The sequence below is a fragment of the Bos indicus x Bos taurus genome, chromosome 4 (genome assembly GCF_003369695.1).
Source record: "Bos indicus x Bos taurus breed Angus x Brahman F1 hybrid chromosome 4, Bos_hybrid_MaternalHap_v2.0, whole genome shotgun sequence".
Taxonomy (NCBI): domain Eukaryota; kingdom Metazoa; phylum Chordata; class Mammalia; order Artiodactyla; family Bovidae; genus Bos; species Bos indicus x Bos taurus.
This window is the reverse complement of record NC_040079.1, coordinates 59,131,636-59,151,782: the sequence shown is the minus strand read 5'-3', so window position 1 is coordinate 59,151,782 and position 20,147 is coordinate 59,131,636. Positions and strand designations below refer to the sequence as shown.

Here is a 20,147-nt window from a genome sequence, read left to right as displayed (position 1 = left end):
TTTCTGAACCTATGCAAAGATTCCTCACCCACCTATTGTTAGCAAACTACCCTCTGTGCTCCTGGAGGGCTGTTCTGTACACAGATGGTGTTCAATAAGTGCAGCCTTTAATAAATGCAGGCAGTATCATTTTCCTATATCTTGGCCTGCAACTACTGTGAATGTCTTATAATAATTCTCTTGAAATCTGGCCTCGGGTGCAGATTTCCTCATACTCCTGCTGGGATAGCAGTAACCAAAACTTTGTTTTACCAAACACTTCTTGCAGGACACACTGCTTTATAGCATGAATCCATTGTCTAATTTAGTCCTTCCTAGAATCCTGAGAAATATTATTATCCCAACATAAATGAAGAAACCAAAGTTTAGAAAGGTTCCACCACTCGTCTAATACTTGACCTAGAAGTGAACATCAGACAGGATAGCTGAACAAGTATCTTTTTGTCTTTGCAGGCAGTACTAGTAATAACTCTGATTCTGCCTCCTCAGGAATTCTCTAGAATTTCCCTGGGTCCTGACCCCTCTGGTGGTCCTGGTGACCTCTAGAGCTTCCCTTGGCCACAGGGTCAGGGACCTTGCAAACCAGCAGATCAGCCTCAAAGGAAGTCAAGGGCCCTTGATGAGCAAGACATTTTTGGTAGTCATTGACCCAGCCAGTGCTGGGGACTTAAGAAGGGAAACACTCTGGTGTTTGTCACAGATTCAGAAATTTGACAAATTGGCATTTGTTAAACTGATGCTTTCTCAAGGAATCTTCAAACCATAAAAATTGGTATCTCCTACATCCTAGAAAGAATACAACTCCAAAATTCTACCTGCTATTTAAAATGTTACTCCTTAAGTAAAAGCAGGGGGAGGAGGAGGAGAAGAAATCTTTACCAATTTTGATTTCTAGTAAATGTTACTAGAAATATTATATTTAATTAAAATTTTAAAACAATTAAATAATTTTTAATATTTTTATGTATTTGGCTGCTCCTGGTCTTAGTCACTGCATGCAGAATCTTTAGTGACATGGAAACTCTTAGTTGCAGCATATGGGATCTAGTTGCCTGACCAGGGATAGAACCCTGGCTCCCTGCTTTGGGATCATGGAATCTCAGCCACTGGACCGCCAGGGAAGTCCCTTGATAGCTTTTATAATATTTTATAAAGTCTATAACAAGCTTTCTTCAGAGCCTAATAAGGGAGAATGTTAATTGCTTGATCCCTAGACCCATCAGATTGCGGCCATTTGCCCCAGTCTTCTTATCTTATTGGATAAGAAACGGCTTGTGACCTTGCTGTATCCTGTTTTAGAACAAAGCATTTAGATTATATGTCTTTATCTACAGTCTGGTTGAGTTTTCAGTTAGTTTTTTTTTTTTTTTTTTCCTTGTAAAAATAGCATTCGGTTCTCAACTTCAAAGTAGAAAATCAGCCTCTCAAAAATGAATGAATCATTCTCAGGTGAGGGATCTGAACATACTTTGAAATTCTTCAGAAAAGAGATGTATCATACACAGCCAAGTAAAAATGAATTGATTAATTTCAGCTCATTTTTTTTCTTATTAGATTGAAAATCCACCAGTGCCAAGTGCCCAATGACTATCTCATTGGTCATTTTCTGAACACCAATGAAAGGCCCTAGGAAAACTTGACCCTTGAAGGAATAATCCAACATTTCCAAAGGAAAGCAACTACTTGACCAGAACATTCTTTAACCACCAAAGGAGCCTGATCTCAGCATATAAAACAGTTTAGAGCAAAACTGTATAACTTCTGAATATAACAGATGGTAATTTTTACAGTCTGAACACTGCTATCAAATTGCTAAAGTGTTGTGTGTTTGTGGTTGAGGTTTTCTTCTTCAGTTTTACTTTTAGTTTAGCTTTGTTTTGCAAGAAAGAAAGAGGAAGAGCTGCCTAACCAGCCCACAGGATGATTCCGGGAGGCTTCGAGGTTCCTAGGGTTTACCGCCACTGACTTCAGCCAGCAAGTGCAAAACCACTCTTGGCTGCCTCAGATGCAACCTGTGGCAGCTTTTCCTTCAGTTTGCAGCTTAGAAGAATTGTGCACCAGGGGCTCCTCCAGCTCTTCCCAGACCCAAGACGTGCGGCTCCCTGTCTGGGTTCTGCGTAGTGAAAAAATGTGTATGTGAGTGTGGTGAGCGTGTGTTAAAGGACAGAAGAGAAATGGAGAGAGACTAATCAGTTCTTGGGCCTCAACTTCAGCATCCTTCAGCCTGCAGCTTCTGTCACCAGCCTGAAGTCTCCTGATATAATAGCTCTGAGATGAAGTCTCCTCGGAAACTCATTATGGCTGCTCCTGTGTTTTTTCTCCTGACCCTTCACACCTTGGCCTCTTCAGGCTATGGCAACTGGCCTGACACCAGACACTCCAATGGCCATGCCTGCATAGGTAAGTAATTATTCTGTGCATTTTTTTTTAAAACAAACTCAGCTCTTTTTACTTCTTATTTACTTCTTTTTTGATATATAAATTTATTTATCTTTGGCTGCACTGGGTCTTCATTGCTGTGCTCAAACTTTCTCTAATTGCAGTTAATGGGGGCTACTCTGTAGCTGTGGTGTCTGGCTTCTCATTGCAGTGGCTTCCTTTGTTGCAGAGCATGGGCTCCTCAGGTTCGGTAGTTGTAGAATGCTTGCTTAGTTGCCACGAGACATGTGGGGTCTTCCTCAGGTATCAAATCCGTGTCCCTTGCATTAACAGGAGGATTCTTAACCACTGAACCACCAGGGAAGTCTTATTCTGTGTATTTTTAATGTGAATATCATGGGGTCAAAATCTTGGCTTTCATAGAAAACCACCTATTTAATGGCATCCATGGCCAAAAGAATCCAGTTAAAGTATCAATAACCTCACTAGCAGAGAAAAATTTTGAGTCTTAAAGTAAGCATTCACTCTGTATGCAAATATGCGTGTATAGAAGTGTGCTATATAGTTGCTAGCTTGAATTAAAAGTGTTCCACCTCATTGGTGATTGAAATCTTCTCCCCTTGGATGGCAACTATAAGAGCCTGAAATTCTCAACTGCCTTTCAGGACAACAGGCAGCATTATATATCAGAAAGAAGGTAGACTTTGACCTTTGAACTGCTGCCATCCCCATCCTCTGCTCCATCCTGTACAATCTGAAACTTTGAGCAACTAACTTAACACTTCCATGCCTCTGTGTTACCAATGAAATGAGGCACATAATACCCACTTCATGGGGATGCTGTGAGAATTGAGATCATACATGTAAATTTATGGTGTTTGCACACAGTAGGGATTCAGCAATCTTAGTTTTGTTCTTTCTGTCAGTGAGTCCAGAGTTGACAATAAACAGTCACCTGAAAACATTGAACACTGGCTGAGATAAGGCTCTTTCACTTAGCTTTTATTAAAGTATTTTATTTCCAAGTTGTTGTTTGGTGTTTTTGTTTGTTTGTTGTTGTTGTTGTTTTGGAGAGGAGTAAAAGTAGGGTAAGACCTTTGATATTCATATCATACCTGGAGATTCCCAGCAGGCTTTCACAGGGTCAGTCCATGGAGCCAAAGTCTGAGTAGTAATTATTCAATGAGCAGATCCCAGGAAAAGAGCCAAGAAAAGAACTCAAGGGATAAGCATAGTGGCCATCTCTTACAAATGAAAAATTGGGATACAGAGTGTGACACATAAATTATTTCTGGAGACTGTAGAGAAAATATCTGATTTAGTCCTATTTCTTGAAAAAAAAAATCATGATTTCCAGTCATTATACATGGTAAAGAACACATCCCTGGTTTAAAAGTCTTCTTTTAAATTAAAACCTTAAGGCCCAGATTCCATGAGAATCTATTCTTCACAGACCTGGAAACAGAGATCTGTGGTCCCATTGGAAACATGCCTAGGAGGTTGTCCCCACTCAATATTTGGTTCCATCCAATAATTATTTACCACCTTCTTTTTTCTCAAAACAAATACCTCAAGCTTATAAAATGAAATGCTCTTGAGAAAGGCTTAAGTGAAATCAGTTTTATTTTTAGGATGGTTGAACTGAGATAACTTGGTCTTACACTTCCATAAAGTAGACCTAATATACTCATTTCCTTTCCTGCCCCATTCCCAATGAGGCTCAGAGAGTTAGCAAGAGGTGTTGAGGGGATTCCTAGGATGTGGTTGTTTTGATTATATTTTACTGCAAAACAAATTTTAAAATAACCATTTGGTCATACCACAATTTTGTGGGTCAAGTGTGTGCCTTCAGCAGTTGTGGCGGTGGGAGGTATCTCCTGAAAGGGGACCTGGGGATGCCCTTAGTCACCGGTCAAATGTGGAAGTGTCTTAGGAAGCAGCAAAGTAAGCTCACTCCACTCTCAGCTGGTGGTAAGAGGGAGAGCCTCTTGGAGAGGGTGGGAGTAAAGGAGGAGTTGCCTGTTGGACTTCTGTTAATCCCAACAACTTTCAGATGAAAAAGCAAGACTATATGCCTTCCAATTTACTGGCTCCCATAATCCAGAGTTTGCACATAAGAGGTCAACCCACACAGAGAGGGATTCTCCTTCTGGCTGTCAATCTAACTTCCTAGAAGAAAGAATCTGGGCTAAGTCTTTAGATCAGTGAATAAGAGGCAGGTGGGAGTGAAGAGAGCTCACAGTGCAGATGTGGCTGCCAGTTTCGGGGAGGGAGTTGGCAATGCTCACGGAAGTGGGGACTGTCGTGACTGGAGAGATGCTCCACAAGGAGCCACTGTAGAGGTTACTGAGTGACTGAGCGAACATCCCCATCATAAACAAACAACCGCAGTGCCTATGTCAGGAAGAGCCTTTGCAGTGGGAACCAGCCAGCAGATCTGGAGGGCATGGCCTTGAACATATTCCAAAATCAGAACTAAGCAATGCAAAACCCTAATGGCCTCTTTCCCTAGTTTTACCATAATTTCTTTGCACTGAACTATACATTTCATTTGATCACCAAGCAAATTCTGATTCTACTGTGCTGGAATGGGCAGGGCCTCTTTCTGCTGCTTTTCAAATGTTATGAAATCAATATTAAGTCATGTTCATTTTTGCAAAACATTATTTTCTTTACATGGATGATTTAGGGGCAAAACAATCCTTACATTTCGAAGTCATTGACATTTAAATGTATTCATTGACTTTTGAGGTTGTTTTTGTTTTTTGTTTTTATTTAAGCCCTATTTGGTGCTCAGGAAGCTTTTTAAAGAGTTTTAAAAGAAAACAAAAAACCTTTTTTCCATCATTCATGTTTGGTTAAGTATATATAATGCCTTGGGAGTAAAGTTAAAACCAACCCCCACATCACACATACAATGGTCAGGGATGATTTTATGTTCGAATGATAAAGAGGAAATGATCCTAAGCATTCAGCCAGCGGGAATGGTAAAGTAACAATGTCACTGACAAAAATAGGAAAGATTTAGACAGAGCCAGCAGAGAAAGTTGAAAATCTATGATAACAATTTACATGGACAGAAATTTTATTTTCTCTATTTTTCTATATCTGAACACTTGTTCATAAACCATCACAGTCACTGCTGAGGACAGAAAACATTTCATCTTTCCACTCGTGGGTTTAGGTTTAGTCTCTCCGGATAATTCAGGGCTCTTTTCCTTCTCCCCTCTCTGAGGGTTGCTCTCGGTTCTTGGGGAGAGACTGTGTGTCTCCCTGACACTTACAGTCCCCGGCCCTCAGAGCTCCCACATGGAAGTATCATGGCTGGTGCAGCTCTTTGGCTGGTATTGGCAGTCCGCAGTCACTCCCTGCTGGTGCCTGCTCACCTTCACCCTCACAGGCCCTGCTGAGGCTCGAGGTGTAGCCATTTGCCCTCTGGTTCCCAGCTGCAGCTTCATGCAACCTTCTGCACTTTGTCCCTCACTTTCCCGTTTCCCCTCTCCTAAATCCTCTATTTATATTTTTAGATTATCATAGAATTTAACCCCAACCTTGGCGCAGATGGTAGGTTTATGATCACCTCAATTTTTCACTAAGCTCACATCTGCCTTTTGTTTTTCTGGCTTGTTCTGGGGTCATACCCCTGCAGAGAAGACCCACAAAGACACTCTAGAGAGAGGGGCACAATTCTGGGGAAAGATCCCAAAGTGTGCAAAATTGAAAAACAGTGGACAGTATGCTTTTCCTCAAGAAGAAAGTGAATAAATTCTTTTTTGGAGGGAAAGGGAGACACAGTAAACTAGATTATAGTTTAAATATATTATGAGAAAGAGGGAAAAAAAAATGTCACAAAACATTAAGTGGAGTGAAATCCCCCAGAAGTTATAATGTACCCACCTTTCTGTTTATATAGCTGTTATCCCAGATAGGATGAACAGAGAAATGCTAATTGTGGTTGTGTGGTTATCTGTGAGTAATGAGGTTACAAATGATTTGTAATTTCTTTTCAGCGCTTTCTGAATATTCCACATTTTCTAGATGAGCTTGCATAAACAATAGTAAGACATGGTGGTTAAGAGTAAGAGAGCTTGGACTCTGGGCTCAGACTGTCTGGATTTGAGTCCTAGCTCTGCCTCTCTGTACATACGTGACATAAGGGCACAGCTTCACCCTCTGTACCTCGTGTCCCCTGTCTATAAGATGAAATTACATGGGACTTGCATCCTAGGACGGTGTGGAGGCTTAGGTATATGTTCATACCGCTGTTGTGTCTGACTCTTTGCAACCCCATGGAACTGTAGCCTGCCAGGCTCCTCTGTCTATAGGATTGTCCAGGCAAGAATACTGGAATGGGGTGCCATTTCCTCCTCTAGGGGATCTTCTTGACCCAGGGATGGAACCCTGGTATCTTACATCTCCTGCATTGGCAGACAGGGTTTTGTTTTTCTTTTCTTTTTTTTTTAACCACTGAGCCACCTGGGAAGCCAGGGTGATGTGGAGTAAATACACATGAAGGACTTACAACTGTGCTCAGTACATAGTAAGTACCCAAAGGAGTTGTGATTATGTACTCTTTGGGAAATCAGTAAAAAACAATTGAAAATATGCTATAAAAGGCCTAAAATTGAACCTAATATAAAGCAAAGAGGCCCGAGCAAACTGAATAATTTCTTGTCAATCTTTATCTGCGTAACTACAAATTCTCAAATCTTGGCTATCTTATTGAAAGATGCACTTATGGGGAAAAAAAAAAAAGCGTTCATAGTCTATTAGCTTTCTATTGCTGTGTAATAAATTGCCATACATTCTTCAGTTTAAGACAACGTAAATTTACTGTCTCACAATTTCTGCACATGAGAAATCTGGACATAGCATAACTGGGTTCTCTGCTCAGAATTTTACAAGGCTGAAATTGAGATGTCAGCTGGGGTTGCAATGTGAGTTGAGACTCAGGTCCTCTTGCAAGTTCACTGGTTGTTAGCAGAATTTAGTTTCTTGGATTTTCAGGACTGAGGTCCCATGTACTTACAAGCTGTCAGCCAGGATCACTCTCAGCTCTTAGAGGCTACTCCTTTACAAAGGAAGTTAACAACATACCTATTTCTTTAAGAACAGCTAGAGGGAAAAAAAAAATCCTCTGTTTACAGGGTTGACCTGATTATGTTGGGTCCAATAAACTTGACTAACTCAAAGTAGACTAACTAAAGTCCTTAACTGCATATGCAAAATCTCTCTTATCCTGTGTGCTAGGTCGCTTTAGTCATGTCCAACTCCGTGCGACCCCATGGACTGTAACCTACCAGGCTCCTCTGTCTATGGGATTGTCAAGGCAAGAATACTGGAGTGGGTTGCCATGCCCTCCTCCTAGGAATCTTCCCAAACCAAGTCTCTTATGTCTCCTGCATTGGCAGACAAGTTCTTCACCACTAGCAACAAATGGGAAGCCCCTCTCTTATCATAGAACATAACATAATCACAGAAGTGATATCCAATCACATTCTGAGGTTCTGCCCTCACTAATCTTGTCATTCTGCCAACCACTCATAGAAATGATTAAAAAAGAAAAGTCTCCAAACTAAATGCTAAGGAGTATTGCAAAAGAAAATGTATGTGACTGAATCCCAAAGTGATTCACCAAATAGGCATGACTATATAGAGGAAATTAATAGATGAAGAGAATGCTGTGGGTTGAGGGTTTTTTGTTTTGTTTTGTTTTGTTTCTGAGGGGGAAGGGGTTGATAGTCAAGATTTTTTCTCCCAGCCTTCACACTTAGAATTTGAAAAGAAAAATAAATTACTCCACTATTATTCCCTTTCTCTAATAAACTAATTGTTCTTCAATGTTAACAAAGAAGACAAATCTTCCGAATCTTTCCCTGGACAAAGTCCTTTTTTTAAAAGTATGATTCCCACAATTTAAAAATGTCAAATGTAAATTAAAACAGATTAGATTGCCCTTTAACATAAGCCCCAGATTCTTTCAGATATAAACAAGTGCAAGAGGGAATTCTGATTATTATGGTATGAGGGGCTCGTGAGCCCTCTGTGCAAAAGGCCAAGCATAACTGGAAAGACTGTCTTAAGCAACCATTTTGGGACACTAAAAATCAACCATTGGACCACAGTGAATTGAGGAATGTTTATTCTTGAAAAACTGCTTGCACTTCAAGAAGAACAGTAAAACTCTGACCTTTTTGCCTGAAGCTGCTCCATCTACCCTGGCCCTCAGCTTAGTTAGTGAGAACAGTAGTTTCATTACCGTGGAGCTGTCTGCAAAAACCAGCAGGTCTACTGCTAATGGGACAGGCTTGATTCAGCCAGGATTCAAAGATGGCTTTGTTGGCTAAAAGTGATGGACTCTGTTGGGAATTAACAAGGAGAACACGCAGTTTGCTAGCTTAAGGTTTTGGCCCTAGGTGAGACAATGACGATCAGCCAGAAATTTCACAGTGAAGCCCTAGTAATGTGAGCATCATAGAAGGCCAAGATAAGGTCTCCACACATCCCTGACTGATTTGGAAACTGCAAGTGTTGGGAAGACCTGAAAGAGCCTAAGAAAAGTAAAGCCAACTTAGCCACAACTTTGAATGTATTCACCAACCCATTTAAATTCATTCCCTTTTTTTCATAAAATATAAGAGGAAGGAATACTTTCTAGATCATTCCATCTTTTACATTAATATCAAATCCAGAAAAAGACATCACAAGAAAAGGAAATAAGAGACTGATATCCTGTATGAACATAGACACAAAAATCCTTAAAAAAACATTAAAAAACTGCATGCAGCAACATATAAACTAGTTTATACCCCATAATAAAGTACCATTTATCCTAGGAATGCATGGTTGTTTTAAGATCTGAAAATCAATTAATAGGATATATCAGATTAGTAGAATAGAAGCTATAACTACATTATCATCCTGATAGAAACTGAAAAATAATTTGACAGAATCAATCACCCATCCATGTTAAAACCACTCAAGAAGTTATGAAAGAAAAAGGAACTTCCTTAACATGATATAGAGCATCTATGAAAACTTATTACTAATGTTATATTTAATGAGGGAAGACTGAATGCTTTTCTCTCAAAATCAGAAACATGGTAGATGTCTACCTCACCACTTGTACTTAACATTGTTTTGAAGATTCTATTCAGCTTAATAAAGAAAGAAAAATAATTTAAGCAAGCAAATTGGAAAGGAATAAGTAAAACAATATTTTCAGACATGTTCCTGAATATATAAAATCCTAAGGTATTTACAATAAAAGTACTAGAATTAGCAAGTTTAGCAAGGTGGTAAGATTCAAGATTAATATAAAAATTAATTATATTTATTTATATTAACAGCAAATGTTTAAGAACTGAAATTAAGAAAACAATTCCATTCATAATGTGATAAAAATAGGAATAAATCGAACAAAAGAAATGTAATTACTCTATACTGAAAACTATAAAACATTGTAAAGAGAAATTAAAGGTGCTTTACAGAAAAGGAGAGATAACTTCAGGCTAATGGATCAGAAGACTCAATAGTGTTAAGATGGCAATACTCCCCACATTGATCTAATAGACTAAATACAATAACTTCAAAATCCTAACATCTTTTTTTTTGTAGAAATTGGCAAGCTGATCCTAAAATTTGTATGGAAAAGACAAGAAGCCAGAATAGCCAAAAATTTCAAAGAAACCAGTTAAAGAGCTGACACTGTCTGATTCCTTACTCCAAATCATACATAATTATTAACTCAAAATAGATCTTAGACCTCAAGGTGAAAACTAAAACTAAAAACTTTAAGAAAAAGTACAGAAGAAGAATCTTTGTGATTTTAGACTGCGTGAAGACTCTTAGATACGACATCAAAAGAACTATACAAAAAGAAAATACAAGTTGTACTTTATTAAACACTTTGTTCTCCAGAAAACATCATTAGAAAGTGAAAAGAATATTAAGAAACTATATTCGCAAATCATATAGACATCACTATAGCAATTATTATTTTAGTTAACACAAATGACAATTTTCACTTTCAGAATCCAAAATTTTAATGTATGCACTGTGATAGTCAGCAGTGTATAAATTTCAAATTTCAGTGCATCTGGGTAGGAATCACTAGCTAGCCCATGAGCAGTTGAATCACTACTTGTCTGAAAGGCCTCAGGTATATTGCTTAACCTCTCTGAGTCTCATATTTCTCATCTGTAAAATGGGAAGTACCAATCTCATGAGGTTGCTGTGAGGATTAAATGAGATATAGTTTGTGAAAACACCTAGTAGAGAGCTGAAAGAACAAAGGTCTTTTCATAATTTCCTTAAGCTGATTGAAGTAGAAGGCAACTATTAAAAAGCTTATTCAATGAGATATTGTTTGATAAAATACAATTTATTGGTTTTTTTTTTTTTGTAGCTATAAAAGAATATATGACTTCCATAGAGATTTTAGAAAATACAGATATTTTTAAAGAATGTAATGAACTGTAGTCCCCAAAGTCAGATGATCACTATTGATATTCAGGTATATTTCCTTGCAAAACCATCTAGGTTTATATTTATAATGAGTTTAGATCTTGTTTTATTGTTTTATTTAATTTCTAAATTTGGATTGTTAAGTAGACAAGTAAAAGTAAACACCTTTTTCTTTCAACAAAATGTGAGAAATTTGGCAGTAGTAAGCTGTTGCTGGCAGGTGAGAACTTCTCAAGTTAGCAATTAAGTTTGTGGATAAAAATGATTGGGCATAGTCTAAGATTATTTTTCTATCTATCCATTTACTCATTATTTGTCTACCCTTCTTTCTATTCATCCATCTGTCCATCTATCCACCCACCCATTAATCCATCTTCTTCTATCCATCCATCCTCTATCTTAAAATTCAAATATAAAAGTAAATGAAAAAATAAAGTTATATTCTTCTGAAAGAAAATCTGATTGGTTAATTTCTTTGATAATAAGATCTGACTTTGCCATTTAGGTTTATACAGAGGACATTTTTCATAGCTTGAATGAACTATATCTGTGGCTCCAACATTTGACAAAAATGTCTATGAGGTACACAATAAGATAAAGAATTTTACCTCAAATGTTGTATAGGCAAAAGTGTATTGAAAAGAACAATATTTCAACTTGCCAATTATTTCTGAGCATATTAGTTTTTAACAAGATCTCTTTAAGTGAAATTGTAGTAGGTAGAATTAAAAGGTAAGTCTTAGTAAAACTTTTTAAAATATTTCTCAGACATTGAGAAAGTGAAAGGCTCCATTGATTGGGCAGCAAATGTTTTTGCAACTCAGTTTTATCAAGTTTTTTGCTTTCAACACAATTGAAGGGAGACTTAATAATTTTCAGTGATTGATCACTTTCAGATTTTTGACATTTAACTCAGAGGAGTTAAAGAATTGAGTGACACCACCGTATCAGAAGTCCTTGCATTCTCTTTTACTTCTTTAAGTAAGCATGTTTTCTCAGCTGTTATCTCTTTAAAAATGAAAAATAAGAACGTTGGGGTTAGCAGATGTAAGCTTTTGTATATAGAACGGATAAACAACAAGGTCTTACTGTATAGCATAGAGAACTATATTCAATATTCTATGATAAACCATAATGGAGAAGTGTATATTTAAAAAAGAATGTATATGCACACATATATATATCTGAATCACTTTGCTGTACAGCAGTAGTTAACACAAATTATAATCAACTATACTTCAATTAAAAAAAAAAGACATGATACTTGACATGAACCTTGTGTCTTTACAAGAGTAAGTAATATTTTTCAAAAGATACAGGTATTAATTGAAATAGTCCAACCATCTCATTAAAAGATGGAATTCCAATAAAATTTTACCTTTATTATTTAGAAATTGTTTATCAAATTAACAATACATATTGCTTAGATAAGTTAATTTTACTAATAAAGAAAAATCTATCCAGAAGAATTTTTAAAATACTTTCAGTGTTTTATTCACAAGAAAGTAAAGGTTTTATTTAAATTTTATACATATTTTTAGCATGAAAAAATACCTTCAACCATAAAAATACACTATATTGGGATAAAACTCTAGTGGAAGGAAAATTCAGTGAAATAGACTTTTCACTGAAATATGAGTTCAAGGAAAGGAATTATCAATGCAAATTTTTCACTGTGAAAGAAGAATTTGATCATATATTTTTAAAGTAGATGAGAGTAAGTATAAGTCATTATAATATTTAGATTCTTTTGGATACATATGGAAGATTAATGTATTTTTTCTATTGTAATATTTACAATCTTCCTGGGATTGTACCCCTTGCAACTAATGGAACTTATACCCCTTAATAATATTTTAACATCCATTAAAATGTAGAAGGGTACATAGCTTTTCAAATTTCTTTTGGGGGTTCAGAGCAAAATGTTTGAAAACCATTAATCTATATTCTAGTGGAGAGGGAAATGGCAACCCATTCCAGTATTCTTGCCTGGAGAATCCCAGGGACAGAGCCTGGTGGGCTGCCATCTATGGGGTTGCACAGAGTCGGACACAACTGAAGCAACTTAGCAGCAGCAGCAGCATATTCTAGAGCATGAAGCTGGTGGTCTGTAATCTGAGCTTCAAGCCTCTTCATGATCTATCTCCTTCCTAACTTTCTTACTCTTCCTTTCCCATGGAGCCTGGGCTCAAGTCTTGGCCAGCTCTTCTCATTCTCACATTCAGTTCTTTAGAAATACTGCTACTCTCTTCCTGAAGTCCTTTCCTGCCTTTTTTCTGTCAAATAAGGTCCTCCCATCTCGTAACACTCAACTCCTCCAGGAAAATGTCACTACTTACCAAAGGCAGCGTTAGTTTCTTCTTCTGATGTGTTCCCAAAGCACTAATAGGTCCCGCCACCAAACACTTGCAGGTTGCAATAACTAGATTATTTTTCTAATCTTCAGCATTTCCTAGTGTCCTGTGCTCTCCTATTCTTTGTATACTCAAGCCTCTGAGCACGTAGTGGGCACTAGTAAGTACGTGTTGAATAAGAACAGGATGGATCGACTCCCAGTGTCCTCACTGTCTTTTCTTTATCATTGTTTTCTATGTATTTCTAAATTAGCCAAGCACACTATTCTGTATTTCTCAGCACAGGCTGCTAATTGCCTCTTGCTGCTTTGCTTGGACTCTGCACCCACTTGGATGCCCTTAGCCTTGTTCTCACCAGTAATCATCCAATATAGTGCCTCTTTCACTGCCAGTGTTTTTGGGAGAGATGGCAGTTTGAAACTCACTGAGCATTTTCTCATAAAAATAATATTCCAGGTGATGATTGGTTTAGGACACAGAGCCTAATCTGCCCAAATACATTGAAAATACAAAATATCTATAATAAAAGTAAATTCAACCATAGAAAAGGAAAAAGACTAGTGATGTTACATGTTTTTCAAAAATAGGTTTCTGAGCTTCTATTTTTAAAAAAGAGTCATGGAAGATACGTTCTTTACCCTATGATGGTCCCAGCAGGTGGGGTAGAAACTAACCTGAAACATCTACTCTGCGCCAGGCACCATGTGCATTATATGTGTTGTATCACTTAATCCTCACAAGACTTTTGCCAGGTTTTCAGATAGCCTTTGCCGAATTACAAACCTCTGTGTACTTACACAGCAATCATTTATTAGCTTGCAAGCCTGTGGGTTGGCGTTTTTTGCCTGGGCATTTTTCAGTGACCCTTGAGCTGGTCTTAGGTAGGCTCGCTACAGCTGCTGCACTCAGTTTGTAGATGGTGGAATGATGAGCTGGATATTTAGAATGGCCTCATAGCAACTAACACACACACACATTCACAAACCTGGTAGTTGGCAGACTATTACCGGACTTTCCCTTCATGTGGCCTCTCCAGCAGACTAGCTCAAGCTCATGGCTGTGAAATTCTAAATGGGAAAAATGGAAGATGCAAGGCCTCTTGGGGTCTAGAGTTGGATCTGAAAAGCTGTCACTTCTACATTCTACTGATCAAAGCAAGGTCACAAGGCCAGATTCAAAGGGCTGGAAAATAGATATCACCTCTTCATGGGAGGAAGTATAAAATGTCTGTGACCATTTTTAATGTATACCGCACAAGGGCATTTTATTATTCTGTTCTGTGGGTACCAAAAATCTGGGTTCAGAGAGGTTAACAATCCCACCAAATATAACAACTCACAAATGATAGAAGCAAGATTTGAATCCAGGTCTGTCTGAGCCCCAGATTCTTCACTCTCTACTGTACCCTGGTTTCTCCCTTCTCTTTCCTCCCCTCCTGTCTCTTTTCTTCTCCTACCCTCTTTCCCTATCCATGTCCAGACTGAGAGAAGGAAGCGGACAAAAAGGTGAAAGTGTAGTATTCACAGATGGGCTGTGTGCTACCCTATCTGGCTTGGTAAATAATATCCTAGGGAAACAAGGCTGGCTGCAGGATCATTTTAGGTGGTTGTTTTCCTACCTTTCTTTCTTATTTCCTTTTCACCAAAGTGAGAAAGTCTGGGTATAAAGGTTGTTGGTTAGAATTACAACATATAAAACTATAATCTCTGCTCCCACCCGATTAGGAAAATCTGAGAACAGAATTTAGTCATTTGCGGAGGGGCACCAGGTTGGGGGAGATGGGTCATATGGGAAATGAACTGAAAATGTCATGCTGGTCCAACAGGGATGCAAGGACAAAAATCCAGGTGGGCTGTGACTCTAAAACCTGTGTTCTACACTTCTCTGGTACCCAAACCAGAAATGAAAGAGTCATCCTTGATTCTGCCTTCCTCACATTTCTCATCAGTTCCTTAATAAATCCCCTTGGGTCAACTTCCACAGTAGATCCCAGATTTGTCTATTTTCTTCCACTCCCACTGTCTCTCGTTACGCTATCCAATAAACCATCATCTCTCCCCAGGCCCAAAACAGCCTCCTTCTTCATCCCTCTGCCCCCATATTTACCATCTAAGATCCTTCCTCCTCAGGACAGCCAGCATGATATTTTCAAGACACAGATCGAATGGAAACAGTCTTCTCCTCAAAAACCTATTCACAGCTTCCCATTCCTCTCAAGTTGAATCCTTACCTCTTTGGCCATCTACAAAACTCTGAGAGGGCAGAAACCATATCAGCTTGTTCTCAGGGTGTACTCACAGCTCAGCATGGTGCCTGGCATCCAGAAGGGACCCAGACTACATTCTGGGTTCCAGTCTCAGTTCCTTTGCTCACTAGCTACATACTTGGAAAGGACCTAACTTCTCTGAGCCTCTGACTTCTGGTCTGTACAAGAGCAATAATTCCTACAGTGATGAGTAAAGTTGTTGTGAAGTTTAAATGAGATGAAAATGTATGCAAAACTCTTTGAAAATGGCAAAGAAGATTCTAGCCATGTAATGAATTATTTATGCCCCAACCCAGGGTCAAAAAGGAAGTGTAGTCACGCCGACTCTGGTTCTGATAACTGCCAGGTGCTTTCAAGGCTTCTCGATGAAGTGCAGGCTTCAGACAAATGGGAAATCTAATAGACCTCTCTCTGCAGTTGGCCGCATCTCCAGCCAGCACAGATATAATTATAATTAGAGTTTTAAGAGTTCTGTTTCATTTCAAAAAGATTCCATGGTACAGTCTGCAGTCTACCTGAGATGTGTGTCTAGAAGCAGATTCCTGTAGCAGGTGTTTTTATTCTAGCCTATTTGCTTCTTTTCTTACAATGTCAAGGGTGTCTGTTTCTATTATACTCATTATTTTCAGATGCCAGGTGAGAAGAGATTTTCCATATGGAAGATTTCAGATGGTGACCACTGAGCAAAATACATAGTTCTCACCCACTCTCATCACTTCTTAAATGAACAGTAGCTTGGACAAACTTGCTTCAGCAAACCCAGGCCTTTTTATTAGCAGCCAGAGAATAGTCTATAATGGGAAGAAATTACTCTGCTCATGCATTTCTCCAAGGGAAAACATTTTTTCAGCCTGTCAAGACAGTGAAACCTCTTATTAGAAACTATAGCAAAGTCAATTTCTCTATTCTTGTTACTAAAGGATTCAGGACACACCTCACTGCAGACCCTAAATTAACAACCCAAGGGGAGTTGAGCTCGGTGGAAATGGGCGGGGATGTCCAAGTGAGTGGGACTCAAATCAAAGCTGAGCCCAGCACGGGCGTTTACATATTTCAAGCCCCATTACCTGCTTTTCTGCAGAGTTCTTTTGATCATAACAACTCTTCACTAGGCAGAGTGGCGATAGTGGCAAGATATACCCAATCTTTAGAGACAGTTAAATTTTGGGGGGAAGGGGTTCCTTTTTATTTAGGACTTGCCAAGTGGCACTATCTAATGACTTCCTATTTAAGTAAGTAGTGCTAAGGAGCCACGAAAATCATCAGTCCTTGTTGGGACTGCTCTGAGTAAAAGAAAACCTCACCTTTGTAAGGACAAAGAAGCAGGTTGGTCTCAAGCAGCACAATTCTCTTTGCATTTGTCCTTCCATGCCAAGGATGAAAACAAACAGGTATGTACCTGTGTGTTTCAAGTCCACTCTGGGTGACAAATGCTGCAGCTCCTTGATGAGACTCTATGAAGTGACTGCTATGCAAGAGCTCAACCCAACCTCTACCGTGTTCGTCTTTGATCCTGAGCTGTGTGTCGTGACTATTTGCTAGAGAATCTGCTGGTTAACTTAAGAGAGGGTGCTGGTTGTTGCACAGCAGGATGAGAAGTGGAGCCATGTCCTGCAATGAGATGGAACAAAGAGTAAGCAATGTCATCCGTGAGATGACGGAGCTAGAACACAAAGTCGGTTGCATTCATTAACCCTTTTCTATGGAGGTCTCTACCAAGTGACAACTGAATTGTGCCTCAGGTGGCTCTCTAGTCAGTTTGCTTCCAGTCAGCCAACATCTCTTATCTCCTTCCTCCAAGCCAAGTACTCAAAGTTAGAAATAGGAAGACCCCAATCCTTCCCAAAAGGAACTTACACTCTAACTGTAAACTCTTTTCTTTTTTTTATTTTAATTAGAGGCTAATTACTTCACAATATTGTGGTGGGTTTTGCCGTACATTGACGTGAATCAGCCACGAGGGTACATGTATCCCCTTGTCCCAAACCTCCCCCCGACCTCCGTCCCCATCCCACCCCTCTGGATTGTCCCAGTGCACCGGCTTTAAGTGTCCTGTCTCATGCATCGAACTTGGACTGGTCATCTGTTTCACATATAGTAATATGCATGTTTCAATGCTATTCTTTCAAATCATCCCACCCTCACCTTCTCCTATGGAGTCCAAAAGTCTTTTCTTTATATCTGTGTCTCTTTTGCTACCTTGCATATAGAGGTGTCATTTCCATCTTTCTAAATTCCATATATATGCATTAATATACTGTATAGGTTTTTTTTTTTCTGACTTACTTCACTCTGTATAATAGGCTCCAGTTTCATCCACCTCGTTAGAACTGACTCAAATGTGTTCTTTTTAATACCTGAGTAATACTCCATTGTGTATATGTACCAAACTTTCTTATCCATTCGTCTGCTGATGGACATCTAGGTTGCTTCCATGTCCTAGCTGTTGCAAACAGTGCTGTGATGAACATTGGGGTACACGTGTCTCTTTCAATTCTGGTTTCCTTGGTGTGTACACCCAGCAGTGGGATTGCTGGGTCATATGACAGTTCTATTTCCAGTTTTTTGAGGAATCTCCACATTGTTCTCCATAGCGCTATACTAGTTTGCATTCCCACCAACAGTGTAAGAGGGTTCCCTTTTTTCCACACCCTCTCCAGCATTTATTGTTTGTAGACTTTTTGATAGCAGCCATTCTGACTGGTGTGAGATGGTACCTCATTGTGGTTTTGATTTGCATTTCTCTGATAAGGAGTAATGTTGAGCATCTTTTCATGTGTTTGTTAGCCATCTGTATGTCTTCTTTATAAACTCTTAATAAGAAGTTCCAGAAGGTTAGGTAACTTGTTCAAAGTTACACCATTTTAAGTGACTAATCCAGTATTTGAACTTTGTTTTTTAAAAAGTTTAATTTTTATTTCAAAGCTTCTCCCTTTTCAACTATACCACACTGCATCCTCTTATAACATTGCAATATAATTACTTATAATTATTTTAAATTGCAGTTATTAAAATGTATTTAGCTCCACCTAACTTAACAAGTGATTAGCAGAGACATAAATCAAGATTGAAAAGTGCATTATAAATTTTAAAAAATTCAAGTATATTATATATATTTTGTGTTTAAAAGTGAAATTTGTTTATCTCTGGATGATTTAAGTGATGTTTATCCTTTTAACACTGCTGTATATTTTAAAAATATTCTGAAATGAGATTGCATTGCATCCATCTTTTGAAAAAGTGTTAGTTGCTCAGTTGTGTCTGACTCTTTGTGATCCCATGGGCTGTAGCCCACCAGGCTCCTCTGTCCATGGCATTCTCCAGGCAAGAATACAGGAGTGGGTAGCCATTCCCAGGGGATCATCCCAGCCCAGGGATTGAACCCCAATCTCCCACATTGCAGGCAGGAGTTTACCATCTGAGTCACCAGAGAAGCCCCCTTTCTTGAAAAGTTATTGGTAAAATAAAACAAAATATACATGAAAATGTTTTTAAGACTGTATAGTGCTAATAAGTATCAGCTACTGAATTCACTGCAATGTAATAAAGCCCTCAATGCATGGATTAAGTTAAAAACACACCTAATCCACCTTGGTAATTGAAGTTGAATGCCCCAGAGGAAGATGGTCCCAGAGCAGTAAGACTGTGGTTATCAAGGTTGAACTATCTCAGATTTCGTGAGCCCAGCTTTACTGAAGGGTACAGAACAACCGAGGCCAAAGCCTGATCAGGTGTTGCAATGTCTAGAAAGGTGGAAGTTTCTTCTTCTTTGTTGGCAATCTCTCATTCTATGGGAGGTTTAATTTCTTTCTGTCTAGAGAAGCCCAGTTGTACTATTCACATCTGTTATCAGCCACTTTCCCTCAAGGATTCCTAGTGGGAATTTGGTTTTAATGACACTGCATGTGAACTTGGGTCCCAGCTTCTTGAGCAGATGGATAATAGTGAGCTGATTGCTGGGCCAGCCACCCTGGAACTTCTTTATTTTAGATGTAGTCCTTGTTTTGCCTCCTTGGAAACCAGCCTCTACCAATAAATTCCACTCCTCTTATCTCAGTGAAGCTGAACAGTTTCTTCTCAGAATTACTGATCTTTGAACAACCAACCCCTTGTGTATAGATGAGAGTCCCCTCCCTTTGGACAAAGAAGGTTTGGTCTTCCCTGGCAATTTAGGCTGGTGACAGAACGTTCTAGGGGTGTTAGCCTAGCAATTCTGCGCCTTAACCATTATCAAGGTAGCTTGAGAAATATATTATTAATTTAATCCAAGGTTCCTTCTGGACACTTATTGTATTGGTACATGCTTTCAAGCAGAGTGCTTTATAGCTGAGAGGTAAAATAATATTTTACAATAGTGTTTTGATTTCAAAGCCATCTTCATTTGTACTATCATCTCATTTAATCATCACAGCAGCCCTACAGGAAACTTAACTACTTTGCAGTGAGGAAGCCAAGGCTTAGAAAGGATACATGATAAGCCCAAGATTCAAGGGCAGGACTCAGTCCCGGGTCTTCTGACTCCAAATGTTGGGCAATTTCCACTGCTTTTCTGCAATTAAAAATCTGAGCCCAGGTCATAAGTTGAGCATGTGTAAGGTGGGGATGATCCTACTCACAGTGAAGCTATCTACGGCAGAAGGGAGGGAGAGCAGACAGCAGAGGCCAGTCTCTATGAGCTTGTC

General features: G+C 38.8%; 1 protein-coding gene across 1 annotated transcript in view; it reads left to right on the top strand.

Moving 5' to 3' along the window:
• The window catches only part of AOAH (acyloxyacyl hydrolase), a 188,208-nt gene that overhangs the window by 1,367 nt on the left and 166,694 nt on the right, over nt 1-20,147 (top strand). Inside the window, exon 2 of the mRNA XM_027539535.1 lies at nt 1,555-2,400. Coding sequence (XP_027395336.1) covers nt 2,274-2,400 — 127 coding nt within the window. The 5' untranslated portion in view covers nt 1,555-2,273. The remainder of the gene's footprint in view (nt 1-1,554; nt 2,401-20,147) is intronic.